Genomic DNA, 25,038 nt, shown 5'->3' with positions numbered 1-25,038 from the left:
TACATTGGTAGAAACTCTATCATTTATTGGGTATGACAAGCATGACAAAAATAACTCTCTTCTCTTCTAGAATCATCAAAGTTTCAATTAACATGTTTGTTTATGTAGAGGAATCAGTGGAACATGTGCATGAATAATGATTTTGTCAGAAAGTTCTAACAATAAATTTGCATGTGGATTATATGGTGACATTGATCTGTATTGTCTTCTGGCCTGAAGGCAAAATATGTAATTTAATTGTGCAATAAATCTCTTCTTGATTTCTTTATTTTTGTGGTTTTCTTTTCCCCTAGGATATTAGTAAGCAAGGGGATCTTATTTTAATGTCCCAATTCCTTATACATGGAGAAAATGGGGTAAGTAAATATCTTAAACTGCTACTAACATTAAACTGTCCTTAGATGAATCCCAGATAAGACAGCTTCACAAATAAAGTAGCTAATCCTAAACAAAAAGAAGTCTCTCATTGTTGTTGTTTTTTAGACATTTAATTTTCAAATTGTAAGTAGCCAGCTGTCTTCAGTGATGTTGTATAGCCATCTGCTAGCTACTAATGGCAGCTGGCCTGATAATTATTAGTGGTTTTCAAATTTGAATTAGTACTTACAATATATCTTACATGTAACTTTGCTGACTCTAGAGGGCCCCTTGAATTTTGCTCCGAGCTTAAATTTAAAATCTACATCTGTCATGGTAAATTACACATTTACAGTAGAAGTATCTTGCAAAATTTTAGATTGCAAAATTTACATGTAGACAGGACTAAAAAGCTAGTCAACAGGACAGGATCTTTAATTATTTACATGCTGTCACACGAGGTCATTCATGGATATTTTCTTTATTCCTTGAAAAAACATTGCAATATTTAGCAACATTGTCTGTTCATTATGCAGGTCAATATCCATGTAAACAATCTTAATGAGGTAGGGTTACAATATCAGGCTTCACATTTTTTTGTATTCTTCTATGCAGGAGGTCAGAGAGAGGTCATTTCTACTGTTTCCAAACTGTCTAATTATACTCTCAGTCAATGCAAATGCCTGTGGATACAGATTTGAGGTGAACTTCAAAACATTTAATATGTAATCATTAATATTTCTTAATTCATCAAGGAAGACAAGAATATGAGTAATATTATCCTGGGACAGAAACTACAATACAGTACTGGAAATATATTTTCTTGCTTAAAACCTGGGCACATGTCCTTCCAAATCTTTATCAGTTTTAAAAACATCCTGCAAAATTGTCCAGATATTCACTATGTTGGATTTCTACTCAAAACACAGTTAATTGGAATTCATGACGTATTAAAGTGTTCTGCAATGCACTAGGAGGTAATCTCAAAATGCACTGACATATTCAACTTTAACTCAAGTAAATGAGGTTGATAGAGTTTTGTTTCTGGTTTGTGCGATTTTACACCACATTTCCCCTTCCGGCGTCCTGTGCGCTTAACTTTTGATAGTAATTTTGATTCATTCAGCTGATGCATGCACCTTAGCTACCATGGGTGTGTTTCACACTCGCACATGGCTAAGAAACCTTAATTTTGAGTCTCCTTAAGTTAAATGACTGTGTATCTGGTATTCAGCCAAGGCTACATATGTAATGAGTAACTTTGAATCTTAAACTTAAGTATCCTTGGAATTTAGCCATGTCTCCTCTTTAATCTATGTCATTAATGCATAATTTTACTTCTTTTCAGAAAAAGTATGGTCTTACAGACTTGACAATACATTCTCTCGAAGATGCGGAAGGCATTTTGAATGCATTTGAGATCAAAGGTAATTTGTTTGTGTTAAATGGTTTTCATGTTGGTTGTTTCCTGCCCATTCACTCCTGTGACACTCCTGATCAGGCATGAAGGACAAGGCTTCCTGTGCCATTAATTATGATGTCGTCAATTTTACAGTCAACCTACATCACAATAGCCACTATTTTTGAAATTTGAACAGAGTTTGAAATTTACATGTCAGTTTTGAACATTGCCAGCGAGTTTTCAGAGTTCTCATAGATATTTCCCTAGTTTATTGGCAGCATGGCTCTGTGGCACTGAAGTTTTTTAATGGCAGGATTAAAAATTTTAAAAATATCAATTGTTCCTGAGCATTTTGATTTTTTTTTTTCAGTTAATGTGTCTTTTTCCAATAGATTTCTAGAGAAACTGTGGCTTCGCGGCCACTTCACATCTTGAATTTTTTGCCTTAATTTACTCCTAACACCATGCTTGAGTCTTTAATCAATAGCTAACGGTAGTTCAACTGACAAGCTAATCTGAAAGCGTAAGTTTTATTCACGGTACCAATTACCGCTGACAACGTACATGGAAATTAGTATGCGAACAATAATTATTAAAACCATGAAACGTAATCTACACATCGTAACACTTTTATATGAATCCTTAAACATCACTGCTGTCTTGAATTCAACTTTCAGTCAGCGGGGATGCCATGAAGTTATCAACGAACCATGCCCATGAGAAGACAGCATGGCTAGAAGCACTCCAAACACCAGGGCAAAGTCCAAAGCTTCGGAAATACTCTGAGAGGATTGGTGTAACATCACCTTCACCGTGGGTGGAAAGGCATACTACATCATTGTCAGAACGAACATATTCAAAATCCAGTCCTCCACGGAGTGATTCCTTTGGTTCACCACCAACCTCTGCCACGCCTAAAGGCTCACTTAGTACTTCTGGTGTCCACTCACAGGTACAGGAATTTTAACCAATCACAAAGCAAAAAGTGAAAACAGTCACTTTTGATCATGTACAGTCGAACCTCCACTAACGGCCACCTCTCCACAACGGCCACCTCTCTAAAACGGCCACATTTTTTTGTCCCGGCAGACAGTCCATGCAAATACCTCTTGTTTAAATCTCTCTACAATGGCCACGGCCTCTAAAGTGCGTCCCCAACTGCCAAATATAACCTCTCGATAACGGCCAGTACAGTGGAACCTTGATTTAACGAACCTCAATTTAACGAAGTCCTCGATATAACGAACGATATTCTATGTCACGGCCAAAGTTACAGTAAAATGTATGGAATAGAACCTCGATATAACGAACCTCGGTATAACGAATTCTTCGATATAACGAACATAATCTGGAAGCCCAAACGTAAAATCTACCTCGATATAACGAATTACAATGTCAACACGCGACAGAAGATAAACGCTGAACAGATCAACACTCTGAAAGTGTCGTTTTTTTGTAAATAAAAGCTGCGCATCTGCTCAAAAGTGAAAATAATTGCTACTGAAAGCCACCATGCTTAATGAATTGCATCTCAAATCGCGGCACTCCTGGGTGACGAAAATTGCATCGAATTGGATGACAGAAGTCACCTGTGTTGAAAATCAATCATTAACTATGACCTTGATATAACAAACATTTTGGTCGTTTCCCCTCAAGTTCGTTATATCGAGGTTTTCGATATAACGAACCCTCAATTTAACGAACAAATTTGGCCGGTCCCCAGCGACTTCATTAAATCGAGGTTCCACTGTACAGTTCTCTTTTGTAAAAACCTTTTTTTATAAACTGATGCAGTAATCGACATTTGTCTTCGGAACGTTATGTTTCTGTATCATTTTAATGATATACGTATTTTGATTGTGTTCCATTTATATGCTGGTGAGTAAGCATAAATTTTCTGCCAAAAAAAATGCCAATGTTGCAAACCTTGCTCGTTTCGTCTTGTTAACATTTTGATTCAAAGCATTATTTACGTTTTATTGTGTATTTTATCTATATATATTATTTAAGATTGGATTACCATTATAGGCTACAGTAAGCATGAACTTGGCACAATAAACATGTACTTCCTGAAAAAAAAAAAAGGTGTCATATTACACCTCTACCTCCCCATAACGGCCACCTCTCCACAACGGCCACTTTCTTATGTCCCCAAGGTGGCCGTTGTGGAGAGGTTCAACTGTAGTTAACAAATTGACGGCAGTTTTCTATGGTCTATACTCTTATAGACCCAAAATGAGTGAAAACAAATGATAAAACCGAACAACGTTTCAGAGTCGTCATGACGCCATTGTCAAGTTCAAAGTGATAGAACTTGACAGTGGCGTCATGACGACTCCGAAACGCTGTTCGGTTTTATCGTTTGTTTTCACTTGTTTATGTATAACTAAACCTTTACTTATAAACACCCAAAATGATGTCATAAAATGTTCAAAACTCAAGTGGTGCAGCTGGTGGTTTCACTGACAAGTTTGAACATTTTATGATGTCATTTTATGGTCTTTAAGAGTCCAAAGAAAACTGCTCTTGATTTGTTTTTTCAATAACATGTTAAAAGTATGAGCAATATAATATTGGCTTTATTTTCCATCAAGAAAGTGGACACTTTACATCTGATGTCATTTTTTTTTTCTGTACTCTTATAGACAGTAGCTACAAGCCAGTCAGCATGCAGGAATTTTGACAGCTATTGTTAAAATGTATTTATTCTTCTTTGTTGTGTATTAGTCTTCCAGTGATGGATCAAAGTTTCGTTCAGGGTCGACGTCACATTCCGTTGGTACTGACCTGACAACCTTCAGCTCAGCTCCCCATAGTCCACACAGAAAAGGTCACTGGGATTTCACAAGGCTCAGACCCACTCCACCTCTTAGGCCAGCATATGCTCTGATTGCTAAAGAGGTACCTGCAACTACGTGATTTTGTCTGTTGTCATTTTAATGCAGTTAAATACAATTCAATGGAGTTAACAACAAAAAGCGCCAGTGTTCCAATTGGGATCAGTGGTGTTTACACATGCGCACATGCCAGGATTTCATGAATGCTCTTGCATTCAAATATTGTCTGTTAATTTCAAAACATGTTTCACCATTGCTAGCATAAATTCGAATCACAACTGTAAACGAACTCACAACTGATGATGATTGTTGAACATTCAAAACATGGCTTGTTTCAAGCTCAAAGTGGTTATCCATTCTTTAAAAATGATATCTTGTCTGCTTTTATCAAGACCTTTTGGAACTTTATAGTTGAATTTTAAAATTTTAAATTTATTTGTGTAAAGGACACATCCACTGCACATCGTTCAATGAGAGGCTTACTTCACCCGTCAAGAAAGAAGCAAGGTAAGAAAATGATAAATGTACTTGTATGTTATTGAACTAGCAAGAGGTCTGTATTGGGAAAACATTGGTTGACCCTTAAACTTGCAAAAACAAGGACAAGACCAATATTTCCCAATATTTTACAGACCAAATAAGCTCCAGTTCAGTAAGGTTTTTATTACATAGAATTTCTTGCTTGTTACTTTCTAGTCCGGTTAAAAGCAGTGTGAGAGTGTTCAAGCTGTGCGAGAAAAAGTGCAAGAAAGTAAAACTCTGACATGACGCTTTGAACAGTTCATATACTTCATAAGCTTAATTTAAAACATTTTTGTTTTGTTCTTTGTCAAAATTGAAATACTTCGCTCCTTTCAAACGTACATTGTAATGCAAGCGGTCCGTCTTAGTGGTCTGTATAGGAAAATTTGGACCGCTCTGGGAGCCAATCAGAATGCTCCTTTTCAGCAACAATAATTTCCGTAATTAAAGTAAAACTTGTTACAAAAGACCTTTTCACTTGTGAAAAAATGACAACTGTTGAATAAAAATTTAATTTGTAAACTAAAAATTAAGCAAAAATGATAAAGAGAAAGGTGTTAAATATTAATTTGTGCCAAGTGATGATTAAACCTTATTAAATATTATCTCTGAAACTTCTTTCTCACTAAAACACATTTGCATTTAAGATATTTTTAAGGATTCTCCAAGGTTTAAATTTCTAAAAGTTATGTTTTGAGCAGTTTCCCTACCCATCTTCTGACCAAAATGCCACTTTTCGATCCAATTTTAAGCTGAGAGAATTTCAAACACCATGCAGTAGTGTACCTCTGTTTTTCTTAATAAAAACTTCCTAGTTATATTTCTTCACTTAAAAATCCTGTGTACACAAGGTGCCTGTCGTGAATAGCTTTTAATCCAAAGTGTACTTGTATCTTATGGACATGAAGATACATGTATTATAATAATAATTTATTCATTTTTAATGCTTCTGTCTACTGAGGTAACCCTTTCACTCCCAGAGACAAACATTTTGGTCACTGGTAAAATTTTAAACAGGTTGTCAACTTAACGTCGTGGAAAAGGTTTTGGGAAGACACAGTACTTAAAAGCTCAAAAGAATAAGAACCCTGCTTAATTGTGACCACTGAAATGAAAAACTGTCGAGCAGTACTTTTATGTACTGTTTTTGATCCAAATAAACTGAGATTTTGTTTTTTTACAGTCAATATTGCCAACCTGGTGTTGTTGCAGGGAGTGAAAGTGTTAATCTTTAATAACTAAAAAAATACAGCTGAACTAACATTCAAAACCTGTCTCCTCCCCTTCAACCAGTTTCCATCTCAAGACCAAGTTTCAAAGGTGATTAATGACTTCTCTTCTAGGTTGTCTTACACTTAATCCGCTTACATCTTTCAAATCTTGCTCTTCTGACTGTAAGTAATGGGTGAAATAAACTTCTTGTACCTACTGCTGCCTAAACGATCTATATGTTCTATCAGTGTGAAACCTTAATTGGTGCTTTTAATGTTTTGTTCTGTTAAACAAACAAAGAATAATACTCTTTAAAAAGTTATACTGGGGGTCTGTCATAATGAATTTGAGTGCCAATTTACCTCATTCAGAGCCGAAATTAATGTTTAATGACAGATGTTTCAGAAGTTAATGACTGTTCTCTGTTTGGTTGTTTGACTAAGCCTTGAGGAGTTGAGTTGGTTACCTTATAACAAAGAACCTACTGGAGGACGTTCATCAATTTCCAAAACATCTTGCTATAAAGTAACATTAATTCTAGCTCTGAATTAGGTATCTTGTTTAAAGATAAATGCATGATTAAAAGCTCTGTTGCTTGATCTAAGATAACATTAAAGGTTAAAAAATGTTATAAATGTGACAAATTAAAGATAAACTATTACTACAAAAAGCTAAAGTGCAACCCTGGTATGGTGAGTACAAACTAAAGGCCTATTTACACAATCAATCTGATTTACATTATCAACTTGAATAAAATTGTTAAGAAACAAATGTGGGCGAGAATCAGTCAAGATCATCTTTAAATCGGTTTTCATGATCCTAAACACACATTGAAATTGGTTTCAACCGCAACAAGCCCAATTTTTTGTGCCAAGCATATTTTTCTGTGTTGCACTGTAGTTAGCTAATATGATTGTTCCTTAAAGTTCTAACCATTAAGCTCCTGCGAAAGTTATCAGTTACAAAACTGTGGCAAGTAGCTTACCTCAAGAACTCTCCCCTTATAAGTTGTAAAGTAGAACTCAAATAACAATCTAAATGGTTTTTCATGATCCATTAATTTTAAACAATCACTGAAAGACAAGTTAAAATTTAATCCTTAGATTTTCTTATGTTGAAACTGTTACTTTCTTACTTGAGTGAAATTGTTGTGGGGGTTAATTAGTTTTTATACATCTGAATTTAAACAAGTGCTATTGAATGTTTTTGTTATCTGCCAAATTTCTAACTTGGAAATCTAAGAACATATGTCAAATTACTGCTTAGACCTTTTAAGGAGAATTAGGCTTAAGTGACTGCCCCTCATAGACTGTTCAAAGTACTCTTTTCAAATTAATTTCATAAACTGTAGGCTTACTCTCATATTACAAATTTTTATTTTAAGGTCGATCAAAGAGTGAGCTCGAGGATGATAAGCATGGCAGTAGTTCAGGTAAAGAAAGAAATTTTTTGTTGCAGTAAAACCTTCACTACAAAGACTTTGATTATCCAGACTTCATGAATTTGAATGCAGCCCTTTTCTCATCTTCAGCCACCATCTTGTACAGTTTGTCACAATTAAAAAGTGAACAACTTGCATTTGACAGTCACTCACACTTCAAACGTGTGTTTGCCAACAGATAAAAGTTCCCTGGCTTTGGGGAGCCATCTTCATAGCTTAATGTGCCTTTCCAGAAAAAAATCCATACCCACCCCGTGGAAGGTCATTAGAAATTCCTAGAGGGATGGGGGTCTTAAAAGTCAAAATTTTAGAAGCAAAGTATGAAGCTAAACTGAATTTCCTGGGGGGACGGGTGGGGGGAGGGTGCAAAACAAAAAGCCTTCCGTGGGGGGAGTATGGATATTTTCTGGAACTGCACAATGGCAGTTCTGGCTGTGACCATTAAGGCTTTTGTTTAACTTTTTCAGGAAATAGTCGTGTATTAGAAGAAGATATGCTTATTCTACGGGTTGTAGAAGCTTACTGTACAAGTGCAAGAGCCAGACATACACTAAACAGTAAGTTTTCTCATGTGCTGTCGTTGTAATCATTCATGCCACAATCAAAGGGAAGGATCTATGTGCCTATCCTGCAGTGCACAGACTTCGACTGGGGCCAATCAGCACTCGCACCTGAGTTCAGCTAATGAGACATATAAAATAGTTGACTTTCAAGAGTTACTTGGTTCAAATTACTTTAGCCAACAGAAACTGTGGGTATTAAGTTGTCTTTGTAGTTACTGTATTTAGATTTTGGACTTTAAAAAAGTACTTGACTTGACTTGGCCTCAAGAAAAGTTCCTTTGATGGAACACTGTCAAGTAACAAACTAAGGTTTTTCTGTTGCAGTTGCCAGGGTTTTATCCAGAAATTGAGAATTAGTATCCTGAAGGCATGCCAACTTGTAATAGAGTTTAAAGTGCTATATTTTTGCCAAAAATGGGCTTTCACAGGACAGTCGGTTGGCTGTAAGCTGGAAACATAAAAGTATTTGGAAGGACCTGCGTGAAGTCTTTGCACTGTAATGACTAAATAAATTTGCCTGTGAACAGTTTCAGTTGGCACTTAATATCAATATGAAACCATTTGTACACTGGGCACTTTTAATGCTTTCATTCATCAGTGGTAGGGTTTGATTTTGTATGTGTGTATCCTCTTTTTGAGGATGAATTTCATTATGTATTGTCAACATCTAGCTTTAGATCAGGGCAGCAAAGAACCTTGCAGATTTTGACATTTTGGTAGTACACGAAGGAGATGCACAAGAAATATTAAATTGAGTTTGCTACCACTTGTACAATCGTTCTGCAAAGAATGATTTTTGTTTACCCACAAAGCCTCATTTCATGCAGTTTATGGTATTACAGAAGATTGTGTAATTCCCTCAAATGGAAATTTGACTGTTACTGCTGCTCGTTAATGCTAAACAGTAGTAAGTTCTTGTACTGTCTAGTAGTTACAACTGATTATTGATTTATTCCAAGTTACCGTACATTGTCAAGTGTAATTATAATTATTATTATTATGATTTGTGAACCCTTTAAGCAACAGCAATAGAATGATCATTATTATTTTAATGATTTATTTGTTGGGTCATGTGAATAAATGAATGATCAAGTGCTAAATTTTACTTATCATGTTCTTTAAACAACTTCTCCCCACTATTACATGAGACATTTGTGGAGGCCAGTAAGGAGAACTTGTATATTGACATTGGGCTGGAGGGATTAAGTTTACGGTTTGTCCTTGATGCATGAATTGATTGCAAAGGCTAAATTTCTACAGTAGGTGTTTAGCAATTTTTTGAAGAGGAGTGTTCATGAGATATCATCTCAACAAAATGAGAATAGCATCCCCCATTTTCCCATGGGAGGTCACATATCTTGCATTTTTTATTTAGCTTTTCACAAAAATTAAAAAAAAAAGGCCTTTATAGCTTTTCTAATGTTTGAATCATTTGATAATTTGTCAGTTTTGTAGGCATATCTTAGGTATGGCATTTGTTACCAAATATAATAATTAAGTGCTTTGCTGTAAGAGTCAATTTGTAAACTACATGTTAATGGACAACATCATCGTAATTTTTTGGTATGAACTGACACTTCGTAAATTTGTAACAGGCATTTTGTTAATTGTGTACTTATTAGTGTTATGTGTTAATTAAAGTGTTCCATTTCTCATACCACTGTTGTTTCACTTCATTATCATGAATTATTTTTTGAATTTCTTCTTTTTGCCCACATTTTCGTCAATCAATTAATTTTGTTATTTTCTGATAAGTTGACCATTTGACTTAAGACTTGTTAAGTATAAAAACATTGTAGAATTTAAGTTTGTTTCTTTTTGACCAAATAAGTCGTTATTGTTTTGGTCTTCAAACTTCCATCCATCCAACCATCCTCCCTTCCTTCCATCTTACCCATATGTCCTTCTGTCCGTCCGTCCAAATCCATCCATCCCTTCATCTAATCAGCTGTTAGTCCATCCATCTATCTATCCATTCTATTCTTCATACCGCATGCTACTGTCCACTATCCATCCATCCATCCGTTTGTCTGTCCGTCCGTCCACCAACCCATCTATCCATCTGCCTGTCCATCTATCAAACAAACCATCCAATCATAAATCCATCCACCTTTGCACTTTAGGTAACACTTGAATCCTGAAGTTTTGCATAGCCATCTGACAAAAAAAGTTTAAAACATCCATCCCGTGAAACTTTTGTAAATGCATTTAACGTGTTTAAACTGATGCATATGAACTACTGTTCCAGTTTCATTCATTTACACTGCACTTTGTTAGCTGTTATTATGATCCATGTAGAGCTCAAGTTAACTTTTTTCTAAAGCATTGTAACAGAAAAGTCAATATTGCATGTTATTTCTTAAGGTGCATTTATTGAAGGTATAACAAATATGAAATCTTAGAATGTGATGATCAAGTGTACTTTGGTTTGATGATGCACATCACTTTCTGCACGGATATTTCATCTTTAAATTCTGTTGTTGTCTTCACATTTTAACTTACACCAAGTCAGTGTTCAGATGCTTGACAGTTAGATACACAGTTACGTTATTTAGATGCTTCTTGTGCAAAATAGCTGATTGAACCATTAACACACAAAATAGTTTTTGTCTTTGTCATGTCACGCAGTTTTAATTTCTTTCTTTCTTGATTTAACCATTACTCTTCTTTTCTTTGAAAGGGCTTTACTGTAAGCTGGGGCCTCAATAGACTAGAGAAAAACTTGTTGACAACTATTAGTGCTTGGTAGAGCTTGTTCACATACTAAAAGCTAAAGTGATCAATAGATTTGTTTATCTGTGAAGGTTTCAATTCTTGGTAACTAGCATTCCTGTACGTGTCAAACAACTAACAACAAACACTGAAGATGGCAGAGATGTGCATGATAATTATTTGGTTCTCACACTGAATTTTTTATCAAAATAGTTGAAGAGAACAATTTGTCTAGTCCATCGAGGCCCTAAGTATCCTTATTCCAAGTCACGTTCATATTCTAAGTCTTTGTTATACCTTCATTATGTGTGCCTCAGCAGAAGATGCAAATAAATCCAATAACAATGGGCTCGCTGAAGTCATTCCTAATGACTCTGCTGGTGAGGAACATGATGATACAAATCATTCAAGTCGTCCTCGTGGCGCAAAGATTTTGGCCCATGGATGCTGTCCTGGACTTGCAAGCAAGAGTAGAATGTATACATATTGACGTTTATCCTCCCAAGAGTACACATGACAAAGTTTTGAAATTGTTCCGTCTGTGAAAAATTAAGAAATCACTATCCCCGCAGGAAAGCACTGCTCAGTAGGTTTCATTTGAATGCACAGACTCTCTTGTTAGATCCCTGTGACATGATTTGTCATTTGTCTCTGATCGAGAAGGGAAAAGTTAATACCAAGCAAGGACTTGATCCAGAAAAAAAAATGTTGATTTCCACATGCAATGACCGTATGATTGTAGATATGCTTTTTTGCAAAAGACGTTTTTGTAATGATTATAGAATAACTATTCATTTTTGTATGTACTGGTTGGTTTGTTCTTCTAACTATACGTGGGGTAAATTTGGACAAACAAATTGTGAGGCAAGTGTGAGAGGTGTTTGGTAATCATGTTTTAATTATGTAACTTTTTTTTTGGTTATGAATTGCAAAAACTTTAGTAATAAGTACACAGTACTTAATTAGCCACCATGTTTACTGAAATGCACTTTGTGATAAATTTTCTAAACAATTTTATGGAATACCGGTAGTAAAGTATAGATTTACTAGATCTTCTTTGGCTGCACTATGAGGTTATTTTAATTGTCTTAAAATTAGTTGTCTTAGTTTTATTTGGTTAGATGAAATTACAACAATTTGTTTTTATAATTTTGAGGACTTTTTTCCAGTAGTTTTGGGAATGCTTATAATAAATTCAGAGGTAATGGAGTATCCATGATAGCACTGAAAATGTTGAGATAGTTGTAAAGCTTATTCAGAAAAATTGTTGCTAGAAAAAAAGAAACAGTGTGTTAATTATGTGCGTAAATAGATGGAACGTTTTTATTGCATGTGATAATTTGGCATAATAGTGCACTATTGAAATGTTATCTGAAATGCATATTAATTATTAAGTGTTCTTGGCATTGTTGTCCTGTTTTTTAGGTAATAGTAGGGTAATAGTTTTTACTGAAACGAGTAATGAAGTAGTACTAGATATTGTTCTTTTATACAATTTGAGTCTTGTGATGTCATGGAAGTGAATTTTTGTCAAAGAAGCAGAGATTTAAACTTTTTAACTTTTTTATTTACCCATGTATTTTGCAGTAGCCTTCATTTTATTTTTAACCCAGTTGATACATTTCATGTCATGAAGAAATAGCTCTTGTAGGATTGTTGAAACAAATTTCAGAGTTGAAGTTTGAATACAGGTGAATTGAATGAAAAAAAAAATGACAAGCTCAAATGAGTTTATTTATGATTCAAATGTGAAGAAAGTTTTAAAGAGTGTATTTTCTGTTTAAGTGGATGGCAGCTTGTCCAGCCACGCGATAGTTTATACATTGCACCCAGTTCCATTAACTATAAGCTACTTTTAGCATTAGCATTTACCTACCAGAAAGCTATATTGTGTACTCATTACATTCAGTGAAACTACAGAAATCCATATACTGTTTCAGACATAGTGAGCTAGGGGCTTGAATGATAAAGTTGAGACTAACTGTTTCTGCAAGTATGACTTTCTTAGTCTTGTAGAAGAAATCAAGACTCTTAATTGGCTTTATCCAAAACAATAATGAGACTGCAAAACTTGAAAATACCATCAACAGCCCCAACTTTAAAGCTAATAGCATTTAGAATGGGAAAATAGCACAGTTTTTGAAAGTTTTATAAATGATTTGGTGAAAATGCCCAAGTTTTTTAACTCAGACTGACAGTGTTTGCTAAACTGAACCACCGGCGACCTAAAAACTGGACGAGGTCACTTGCTCAGGAGATGACGAAGTCCAAGAAATTTACAATATTTTCATTGATTGTTTGAGAAGTCTTTGTTGTGTTTTGAAAGAAGAAAAAAATAGTACCATAGGAAAGTAATTGTGGTTTAAATCTTATTAATCCTGGAAGAATAAGTATATCATAATTTTGTTTGTTTTTTGTTTGAGTAGCACAGAAGGTTTTCTGAAAGGTGTCTGCTAAGCTTGAGAGTAAACTTGATCTGAATCAAACATAGTACCTAGAGCAAAATAAGCTAACTTAAGCACTGACTGTTATCGTTAGCCTTTCTGAAGTTCAAGAGAGACTAAAACTGATATTAGGTCAATCCAGGATCAGTTTGTTAGAATCCAGCAAATGTTTAGGTGGGGTGGGCTAGTGATACCCTTTATTGCTGAACAAACTGGGTTATTTAGCTCTGGCTTTATGGATTCAGTGCCAACTGGGATTTGTCCTTTTAATATTACTTTTTGCTCAAAAGTGGTCACATTAGTTATTTTACAATGTAGGGACAGTTTCTTTAAAATACTTTAGAAAGGCTGATTAGTAGCAGTAGTATGTAATTATTAGTAAGAGATGGAAATAATTATATCACAGAATTTAGAATTTTTTACCCTCATATATAGATGATGATATTATAACTAATAAGAAGGGCTATTTAAGACTAGCACTTTCAAGAAAAAGATATCCAATGTCGTTAGTACATTCACATTCAGACATAGTTGTCCACATCAGGAATAGTCATTATACTTGAACTTGATTGTATTTATTGAATAGTTTATAAGTCTTGTGTTCTTTGACTATTGTTCAGTATTTTATTTTGTATTTTCAAGTTACTTAATTCTAAGAATGGAGCAGTGCTTCAGGACCGTTATTGTGCACATATTGTATAAATGAAACCTAATAAAATATTATCAATCACATACTCGGCATGGACAAGAGAAGTTCCTCAATTGTACTTCAAGTTTTTTGATTAAGTAACTAATGAGCCACTTACATGTAACACAGTAATGAAATAATGAAGATAATGAAGAGAAAAAAGAAACTTGAGTTTCGTATCTGCGAAATTGAATGAATCACTTTCATTACTTGCAGTTACAACTTTGCTGTTGCCATTTCTTTAGCTACTGTTTCTTCATTCCATCCTTTACTTAGAAATGTAAACCTTTTTCCCATCTTGCCCCCATTATTCTTAAAAATTTGGCCTTGGCTCACATCAAGGGCTTAAGGTATTTTAAAGAAGTGTCAGCATTCTTTATGACCCACATTTCAAATGTGGAGGTCACAACACCATCAAATGATGTTTCACAACACTGTCAAATAATGTTTATGATTTGCCTTACAATACAGAAAATCCAAGGACAGAGGCAATTTCAGGTATTAGTGGCAAAACATTGCTATTTTCGTTCATTTTTTAAGTTGATTGTGTTTGTAATTTGTGGTCTGTTGACCCCTCAACAGGTAGAATTTTTGAGGGGCGAGGCAATAGAATTTACGTCACACCCTCTTTCAAGCATTCCCTATTTTTTGCACAAGGGTTTTGCTCATGGAAGAATTTTTTACAAAGGAATTTAACATTGCAAGCCTTTTTAAGGATAGTGGGTGTGGAGAGGGTAATAAAGGCTCTTGTTTTAATGAGGTTTTGGAGGTTTAGGGTGGGGAGGGTTTTGATATTTAACCTTTGCGGAACAAGACTTTTTACTCCAGGTTGCTGTAACATCCAATTAAAGGGTTTTATGGAAGCCTATCGTATGTGATTTTTTGCCATGAAATCGAAATTATTCCAAATAAGCTCTTTTTTGGCACAGAGACTGATTATCATTTAAAGAAACTTAGCTGCATATTTAGTTTTTGAGCAAAGTACTTAATAGACAAGAAATCGACTTATTGCTTTTCTGTAAGTGAAGCGACCTACTCAAAAGAGGAACCAACACTTGACAGATTTCTTTTGTTTACGACCGCAAATGCTTTGCTTGAGTTTGTTTAGTTTTGTAGACATAAGATATCTATCAATCTATCAGTTCCTCTGTTGTGTGCTTAAAAGAAAAGTTATTAATATACTACTAGTAATTCTTGTTTAGTTAGCATTTTTTTTTTTTGTATTTTTTGATTTTTTTCCACTGTAATACATTGGTAATACATTTAGTAGAAAAATTGACGTACATATTGAATTATAATGAAATAATGAAATAAAAACAAAACATGCGTATACACGCACATACACTCACTTGCACTCATCCACATTACTGTGTTAACTGGTGCTTTTAAAATGCGTAATTCATGACATAATAGGTGTGATTTTAATTAAACTTTTTATATTTGCCCCATTTCATATTATGAATATTAAATTTGTTGCTAGACTTTGCGATTTCAGTTTCCACTTGATAAGTCATTTTCACTCTGGGGATGAAAGCTTTCAAACAGGGTTTGCATTTTGCCCAAAAATTAAATATGCAGCTACGTTTTCTTATATGGTAACCAGTCTCTTTGCCCCAAAAGAACTTATCTGGAGAAATTACGATTTCAATGCAACAGAACCCACATACGATAGCCTTGCTTAAAATCTTTCAATGTATTAATGGCTACTGGCCAGATAGTGGGGGAGTCTGAATGAAGAGAATCTAGGATTCTTAGTGCTCTGCTCTTGGGACAACTTATTAAAAGTGCATTGCTTGAAAGTGCCTTCTGTCTTGAGTTGCATTGTAATGCAAATCATTAATTAAAAGCCTTCTTAGGTTTAGGCACAGATTATCTGGTGTGATATGAACACAAAAATTATGCCAAAAAAAGCTAATGACTGTTCACTTTACACCATGGCAAATTAGGAAATATTAGTGAATTTCAATAGTATAGTTTTATGATTTAATTCAAGATTGCTTTAATTTGTATCCGGCATCTTTTAGTCAAAAAGGAAAATGAAATTAAGCACTTTATTGTCTAGTTGCTATTTCACAGGTTGTCTTCATAATTCGACTTAAGTTATTGAATGGTAGTTGAAGATTTATTGAATGTGAATTGTATTAATTTTTAATTTATTTCCTGTAGTTAATGGTGTGATGTTTTTAAATATGCTAACTTCGTTATTTTGAACACTGCATAAATAATGTAAATTATTATGCCATGTGGAAACCATTTAAAACACATTTAATTTTTTTTAAAATACGCAAATAAGCATGTTTAAACTAAATTATGCCATGTGGCAACCATTTAAAACACATTTATTTATTTTTTAAAATTTTACTTAAAAGATTAAATAGAAAATACTGACTATCACAATTAAAATTTTAAAACATTTTCTATATCTGCTGAAGTGAACAACAGCCAACTGGAGAATGATAACTCCAGCAGGCCAATCAGTGATTCACAGCGGCTCTATGTTTAAATGAGTATAAACAAATAAATAAATAAAAACTAGCAGTATAAACGAGTTACAAATAGTGATAACTATCAGTTGGTTCTGGAGATTGATAGACATTTATGCACATGGCACTTGAAAGCTTGAATTATACTTACTTATACTTAATCCTTAAGCCCAATTCTGATCAGCCTCTTATTTCTCCTTACAACATCAATACTTAATCAAACATATAAGTCATGAGAATAAAGGTAAGGATCACCAAAGATGAAGTTTTGATTTTTTGACAAATTCTCCCTCCTGGTAGCAGAGGAAATATAGAGCAAACAGTGGGGAGAATTTGCATGTTGACATAAGTGCTTGAAGCTGGTTTATTAGGTTAACCTTGGTATTTACAAAACAAGCTGCAGTAACTATATCCTTTCTCTGAAACATTAACCACAAAAATGTTCATTTGCATCTAAATTTACATGAAATGAAAGGCTAAAAGGTAAAATATATGATCATTCTGTGCATGATAATACAACTAAATTATTTTAAATTCAACATTTCAAAATAAATGCACTTATATATTTCCAGATAAAATGCCCGTTAACTGTAATTTGAAATATTTGGTTGTGAATTAACTTTGGATTAAGACTGTAAATTATAGGACATTTTCATGATGGCATCATTTGACTACAACTACCAGAATCCTTCAGTTTTTTGTTTTCTCATGCTAATTAGAGCTATTGTTCTTTGCTCTCCACTGGGATTATAACATTTGAATTTGAAAAGGAAAACGAAATGAATTCTGGTAGTTGTAGTCAAATGATGCAATCATGAAAATGGCCTATTGTGTCATAAATTTAAAGGTGAAGTTGATGTACGCATAAAACTAGACCAAATTATAAGGTTTATAGTATAATTTATTCTGAAAATTATAAATTACTGTCCCTGTTTAACCTGCTTGCCTTTGCATGATAGCAATGCATGAGCCCCCTTGTTCCACCATTCATTTCACAGGTAGTCCAATCCTTCCAGAATTACCAGTCCACCATCGCCCATCATCCTCATCAAGTCTGAAAGGTGATGGGCTGAAAGCAAGCTTTAGGAAATCAAAGAAAAAGTTTAATAGGTAAGCCATCCAGGATGTTCACTACAGTTGAAACACATATTGTGAACTTGTTTTAAGGTAGAAGCTTGGTTAATGTGCCTGCCCAGTAAATTCTGTAAAGAAAATTATGTGATAATTTTTCAACCACCCAACCAGAGGTGTGCTTTTCTGAGAGGTATTAACAGAATCTTGTTTTGTGGGCATGGCTCCAAAATAATTATTACAGTCAACTCTCGCCTTGTGGACACCTTGCTATTAGGGACACCCCGATTATTGGACAGCATGTAAATCCCAGGCAAAAATAAGTTACAGACATTTGACTGAAATAATTTTCTGCTAGGACTCTCGCTATTTATAGGGCTCTAACTCGCAGTCCCAAGGGTGCCTGCAATAAAGAAAGTTGATTGTAGGTACCAAACAGCGGATATGAGTAGCTTCTTTTAAAATTAGCTGTAGTCAGCACCTAATAGACTACAGCTAATTTTGAAAGAAGATGCTCATATCCGCTGGGAAAATTCCACATTAAATAAGCGGCTTAATTAAACATGCCGACCTAACTCTTTTGTTTTCAGTGATATAATTTCCTTTATACACTAGCCAGTGTCTTATTATTTAATTTTGTTTATTCATACAAGTTTGTGTGAAAGCTGTAATTACTTTTGTTGTTTATACTGTTTCTCTTTGTATATTCGGTTTTAGGAAATGCACTGTTCCACGTCTCATGTATTTAAAAATTGTCCGTTAATTTTAAAGTATGTTACGCCATTGTTAGTATAAATTCGAATCACAACTGTAAACGAATTCACAACTGATGATGATGGTGGAATGATCAAAACCGGTCTTGTTACAAATTCAAAGTGGTTGTCCATTTTTTTAAAAAATGTCAGCCTGTCTGCTGTTATCAAGACAATTTTGGGTTTGTGTGAATTAACCCAATGTTGGAATATTTGCTTCTTTGTTCGTGCTTCTCAAAACAGCTCGTATTACTTTGAATTCCCAAATCTTTCACATCAGGCTCCTTGTCATGGTATTGTCATCCTGTATCCTAACCTTAACACTCATAGTAGCAGACAGTGGCCACATCTTTCCAGAATTTAAGTCTTGCCCCGCAGCCCCCTGACCCATGTTCACCACAAATTGAATAAATCATGGATGTTGTTGTGTTCCTTACTAGCTAAATAAGAGCTAAACACTCAGCCACTGAATGTTTATGTTTGTCTTGTTTACAGGGATGTTGTTGGTGAATTTAACTGTCTTAGATCAAGAGTAGAAGAGCTACAGCAGGTAAGTTTGTACACAGATTAAAAACTGTTCACAATTATAGCTCAGATGTGTTCCATGATGGAACAGCAGGAGCCAGGGAAAAGTGAGGATGGCAAGCAGTGTAAGTTGTGATATTTTGCGGTACAAAAACTGCGGATGTTAATACACCTTGACAGGGGAATGAATATTCAATCTTTTTGAATCCCACCCTCCACTACTTAAATCCTTGTTGGGAAGGCTTCCACATTTTAACCTTACCTTCAGTTGTCTTCCCTCCCCCTGTTTTAATCTTTTGCTATACAAATTTTAATTATTAATTTATTAAATATATCCACCCCCTTGGGTGGGTCAGAGTCATTTTTAACTAACTAATGACCCTGATAACTTTCTTGCTATCCTTGCATTCAAATTAAATCAGCATTTTTTAGAATATATCAGTCATTAAACTCCAACACCATGTCCAATCTTATTTTAAAATTAGCCAGGCTTTGATCAACCATATTTCTTGCTCTCTTATCTTTTGAGTTTTTGAGTGGCTTTCCTTAATTTTTCCAGGAAACAGAGTCCCTTCGGAAAAGTTTGCTGGAGGAACAGCATGCACGGAAAAAGATGGAGAAGTTTATTCGTTGTTCTTTGAAAGGAGTGATTCCTGATGGGAAATGGGATGACATGGAGAGGAGCTAGCAATAATGATATCTTAGAGTTTTCTGGCATCATGAACTGTCTATATTAAGCAATTTGTAACAAACTCTGCTCAAAATTTATTTAAAAAACATAGTTTCATACTCTTGAATGATTTTTATGTTTGCATGTTCTAGTTGTCATTTTTTCATAACCAAGTTGACATACTAAAGATGCAATTTTTTTTTATAAGAATTACTGGTTATTCTAATAGATGATTGGTTTGAAATTTTGTGGCCTAAAACATTCAAAAGCACTATTACGAATTTTCACTATTACGCACTATTACAGAGAGGAGCTAGCAATAATGATATCTTAGAGTTTGTTTGTAACAAACTCTGCTCAAAATTTATTTAAAAAACATAGTTTCATACTCTTGAATGATTTTTATGTTTGCATGTTCTAGTTGTCATTTTTTCATAACCAAGTTGACATACTGAAGATGCAATTTTTTTAATAAGAATTACTGGTTATTCAAATAGATGATTGGTTTGAAATTTTGTGGCCTAAAACATTCAAAAGCACTATTACGAATTTTCACTATTACGCACTATTACGTTATTTTCCCCAGTGCCTTATTAACTTTCATGCAGCGGGGATTGTGTTAATGAAATTTTACCATATGACACAGTTAACATTACACCACTTATTTGTCCTAATTTTGATTTCAAATGTGTAGCTCAGACAAGTTTTTCTAGGTTTTATTTTATTTCTTAATTGGTGTACAATGTTCATAATAAAATGGCTTAAAACAATAATGCATGCAGAAATTAATATAATCATCACTTTCAGACAGTTAATATATTATTGCAGTCAAGCTTTGTTTTTATTTTAGATATCATATTTGAAAAGAGAGGATTTAGGATCTAATTTGTGTTTGGCTTTTGTCCAAAGTCAGAGAAGATAAATTATCCATAATGCTTACATGTAATAAAATATAATTATATAACTTACTTTAGGGCAATTTTTAATAATCGGTATACATAATGTAGCATAAAGAAAGAGTGCCTTAAAGTTGTTGTTAAAATAAGGCAATTGGACTCTTTTTTTGTTTTATGTTTTTTCGTTTTTGTTTTGCACAGTTGTCAGATATGACATAACTCATCTATGAAGCTACAAAAATATTTCATTGAATTTCCTGTACAAGTGCCCTTCAATAATATATAAACTGAGGTTCAAAACCCAATGAACGGTTTTGTTTTACCGTCACTCATCATCTTATTTCATTAGCAGGAAAAGTCTCCCCACCCTTCTCCAAAAACAAAGAGACCTAACGTATCAAAAGCGACCATTCACAATCTGCCATAAATGACCATGAACTTGGCTAACCAAACATCTATTAAAAATTCCGGTAATGTAAACCCTTGCTTAAGTTTTTAATTGCTTCAGAGTTTGTATGTTATTGAAATGAGCAGTAGTGATTTTTAACATCACTTTTGGAAAACGCAAGTGTAGTTGACCCTTTGTAAAAGTTTAGGCTTTCACAATCATTTACAACACTAGTGTATAAGAGGGCATTTATTATCAAAAAACAATTTGTATTGTGTTAGTTGATGGAAACAATTAATGTCACTATTATTGCATATAATATTCTTGGAAAGTTTGTTTCTGTTACTACAAAAATTTTCAGTATTAGTATTATTATTGTTATGGAAAAGCTTACTTTTTTATATTTGATTGAACATGCATAAAATAAGCCAATTAGTTAAATACTACTATACATAACTTAGTGGAAAGAGATTTCTAACTGTTTTAATTTATTAATGAAGAGGAAAGAGGTCTACTGCATGTAATCCATTTATACATCAAAGCAGTACTTTCCTTTTCTTGCAAAATGAACTCGCCTTTTTAAAAATATTGTTGTGTAGGCCATTTTTGGGCAATTTGTGATGTAATAGCTAAATACAACATGAAGCAGAAACATCGACAATGAGTTTAATTTCTACTTTAGTTAATATTATTTGTTACACAGTTGGTAAGTGTCCACTTGCAAGTGGACACCCTTGGGGCTACATTTGAGTGCATGCTTAAGAAAGGTGTACTTTATGGAAGGTAATGATGCAGTGTTTGTGTGTGGCTGCAACCTTGACTGAGTTATATTAACCCACTTAGGAGAGGCATACACTTCTGAGAGGTTAAAATGTATTGTTTGTATGTGGCTTGCACCATTACTGTATGTCGTCCACTTAGCAAAGCTGGCTGCCTATTGGAGGTGTTGTGTTCATTGTCAAGCTTTGACTGTAGCTGACAGGTTAATTACCTACAGTAAGTTTTAACTGGACACAGCAGCCAAGTGATTCCAGGTTAAATCTATATTTGAGATAATACAGTCAATTTCTCTAAGGTGGACATCCTTGATTCAGCAGTATGATTGTCTGCATTAAAAGAGGTCTGCCTTAAAGAGAGTCAAGTTACAGAAAAACACAGCCAGTAGTAACTGTTTGTTTTACACTGTTGTTTGCTTTAAGAGAGAGTTTATTGTATTATTTAGCAAAAATTAACGACTGCCTGTGGTGCCAAGTTACAGATCCATGACTAGTAATGAAGACATTTATTTTTTTCCAACAAGTCTCGTTAGGCAATACAAAGTGAAACTAATATCAATTGTAGTTGCCAAGGCTATGGTTATGGTTAAACAATAAGTCACATGAGGTGCCATTCTGTATAAAATGTAATGTGTATTTCAAAGAAGAGGCCCAGAGTAATGAAAATGTTTGCTTGGAGGGTGGGGGGGGGGGGGGTGGGGGGAGGGGAGGGGTCCTGACCATCTTCAGAAATGGGTATGTCAACCCCTGAAGTCTTGATGTCAACTTATAAATTGAAGGGGTGACTGGAGAAAAGCCCTAAGTGACTTCCGATAAATTGAGAGATTCTCCTTCCAAATTGCCTTGTATTTGCTTGAGAAACAAAAAGAGAATTAAACCTTACCTCAAAAGTCACTTTGAGCCTTATTCTGCGCATCCCTTCATTACTGTCCAGATAGGTGTTACGTTACATGTTGGGAGAAATATTTTAATTTATTGTCAGTTTTGTAGTTGTGTTGGGCCGCTTCATTTAATAACAGCTTGGGTGTGAAACCTACTGTTACTCTTTAGTTGCTACTTTTAAGTCACTAATTGGGAATTGGTCATTGTTGTGTTAAACGGCATCTAGCAAATTTTCAGGCCATCGTCTGATTTCATCCCTGCAGCCCCATCCCAGCTTTGTCTTTGTTACCTTAGGCGACCGTCCATCTCAGTCGAGACAGTTATTGCACTGTATTTCTGAATGATAAACTAGTTATTGCTGACCTTGACAGTTATGCGTTTTGGTCTTTTCTGCAGATTCACCAAAGCCCACTCTTTTGGCAAAATTGACAGGCCGGAAAGCATAGCTGTGATTGAGCCCTTGGCAGTGTAAATTGTGAAGTACCAAGGAAAACTTGAATTTGTAAAATGACACTGTCAAATCTAACCTTTTAGCTGAGATGCATTCATTTAAGCTTGATGTTTTTACAACAGTGTTTTCTTAATGTTTTTGTCATACAATATTTGGACTTTTTTCAATGTAAGATATCTGTTTGTTGCAAAATGTAAAGAGTGTAACTTGTGCAACACGGCTTTTTTTATGGGGGGGGGGGGGGTGGGTGGGTTGTGGGCAGGGCAAAAAAAGAAATTACATTATCATATACTAAGTTCACAAGCAGCCAATAAAACTAATTACCCGTCAGCTAGTCTGTCAACAGATATCTCTCATGGTATATGAGCCAATCAGAATTACCAGTAGCTATGTGTCATTTCTATTTGCAATTGCCTTTTCTGATTTGAGAGAGCTCATATATTTTTACCAGTTTTAGCTATGGATGCTACAAACCTTGCCAAAGATCCTTTAAGCCCTGTGATTCTAGAAGCTTGGAAAATGTTCTTTTGAAATTTCATAAAGTTGAAATAAGAACATCCATTTGCAAAGGTCTAATTGTCTTGCTTCCAAAACAGGGATGCTGCAACCAGTGACAAAATTTTGTTCCTTTTTTGCCTTGATCATGTCTCCCTCCCTTTCCCACCATTCCATGTTGTTTAGAAACTTAAACACACAGATCTGCAAAAGATGTCACGTTCCTTGCGCTATCCAACATTGCATAATATAGGGTGAATGGGGCTGGCAGCAAACGAATTGTAACATTTGTTGTGGCTCTTATTAAGAATTATGTATTACATACAAACTGGTATTATTCTGACATTTTTTAATCCACCTGGTGAATAAAATGCCTGATAATTTTGATTACAGTCGAACCTCCCTTTGCGACCACCTCTCGTAAGCGACCACCTCTCATAAGCGACCACTTTTCCAAAATACCAAACGTTTTCAAGTCAAATCACTATAGATGGAACCTCTCGTAGGCGACCACCTCTCGTAAGCGACCACCTCCCGTAAGCGACCACTTTTAGAGATGATTGTTTAAAATTTTCAATTGTTTTTAACCTCCCGTAGGCGACCACTTCACACAATCTGCTGTTTCTCTCGCGGGCGGAGATTGACTGTAACATATTGGCCCACATTATTACAGCGGATGCCGTATAAAAATCTCACAGCCGGAGCTACCGGAAGTGTCTCCCGACATTGAAACAAATGATAACATATAGATGCACTATAGTGTACACTGAGATAAACTTTAATCAGGTTGAATCCCTTATAGGAAAGAAACTCTCTTATCTTGTAAATAGCATGCATGTACATGCACGACCGGCCATGACTCTCTCAACCTTGTATTATCCAACAGAAAAATTGTGGCGATAAATTATGTAACAAACAAACAAACACCAAAGTTGTTGATGTCTTACGCTTGAAATGTAACACTGCAAACATGCCGTTTACTGTTTGCTCCTAAATCAGGCAGTCTAAAGAAAAGTTTTTACTTTGGGTTTCGATAAGCACTGGCAAAAGGGTTAGGTGTCCGCAATAACCATATGTAAATTACCCGAAATTTAGACCCCCCCCCCCCTCCCTGTGGTTTGACCTCTGGTAAGCGACCACCTCCCGTAAGCGACCACATATCCTTGACATTGTGGGTGGTCGCTTACGGGAGGTTCGACTGTATTTTAAATTAAAGATTTTAAATGCTTGGGGCACCTAGAAAATAAACTTGACGTCTGGCTTTCAGTCTTGTAGCTGTAAACAAAATAATTGTGTCTTTACAAACTTGCATTACCATCAAAATTACTTTGTTATATAGCTAAATCCCTGCCTGACAAAGTTGCAATTGTCACCATCGATCCTCAAACATTTTTTCAAGTTTGATACTAGTGAAAAGAGTATCGCAGCCAACTTATTTCCTAAACATTTTAATCTTAACCAACTTTTTAGT

At 34.8% G+C, this 25,038-nt stretch overlaps 1 protein-coding gene across 11 annotated transcripts in view; it reads left to right on the top strand.

Annotated features, from left to right (window-relative positions):
- LOC146449604 (rho guanine nucleotide exchange factor 7-like) overlaps positions 1 to 23,287 on the top strand; it is a 37,683-nt gene extending 14,396 nt beyond the window's left edge. For 3 of the 11 annotated variants that reach the window (XM_085101191.1, XM_085101197.1, XM_085101198.1), the window contains 13 exons: positions 294 to 356; positions 973 to 1,059; positions 1,706 to 1,784; positions 2,437 to 2,711; positions 4,487 to 4,660; positions 5,043 to 5,103; positions 6,412 to 6,438; positions 7,715 to 7,762; positions 8,239 to 8,328; positions 14,650 to 14,676; positions 17,660 to 17,771; positions 18,980 to 19,034; positions 19,569 to 21,618. In XM_085101191.1, the coding sequence (XP_084957317.1) occupies positions 294 to 356; positions 973 to 1,059; positions 1,706 to 1,784; positions 2,437 to 2,711; positions 4,487 to 4,660; positions 5,043 to 5,103; positions 6,412 to 6,438; positions 7,715 to 7,762; positions 8,239 to 8,328; positions 14,650 to 14,676; positions 17,660 to 17,771; positions 18,980 to 19,034; positions 19,569 to 19,697 (1,227 nt within the window). In that variant the 3' untranslated portion in view covers positions 19,698 to 21,618. Of the gene's footprint in view, positions 1 to 293; positions 357 to 972; positions 1,060 to 1,705; positions 1,785 to 2,436; positions 2,712 to 4,486; positions 4,661 to 5,042; positions 5,104 to 6,411; positions 6,439 to 6,461; positions 6,513 to 7,714; positions 7,763 to 8,238; positions 8,329 to 11,363; positions 12,465 to 14,649; positions 14,677 to 17,659; positions 17,772 to 18,979; positions 19,035 to 19,568; positions 21,619 to 23,017 lie in introns of those variants that run through there. The other 8 variants (XM_085101200.1, XM_085101202.1, XM_085101193.1 and 5 more) reach the window with 8 other exon arrangements.
- The last annotated feature ends 1,751 nt before the right edge of the window (positions 23,288 to 25,038 follow it).

The sequence above is a fragment of the Pavona decussata genome, unplaced genomic scaffold, assembly GCF_977016875.1.
Source record: "Pavona decussata unplaced genomic scaffold, jaPavDecu1.1 SCAFFOLD_602, whole genome shotgun sequence".
Lineage (NCBI taxonomy): Eukaryota > Metazoa > Cnidaria > Anthozoa > Scleractinia > Agariciidae > Pavona > Pavona decussata.
The sequence above is the reverse complement of the archived record's forward strand: the minus strand, read 5'-3'. Positions and strand labels throughout refer to the sequence as shown.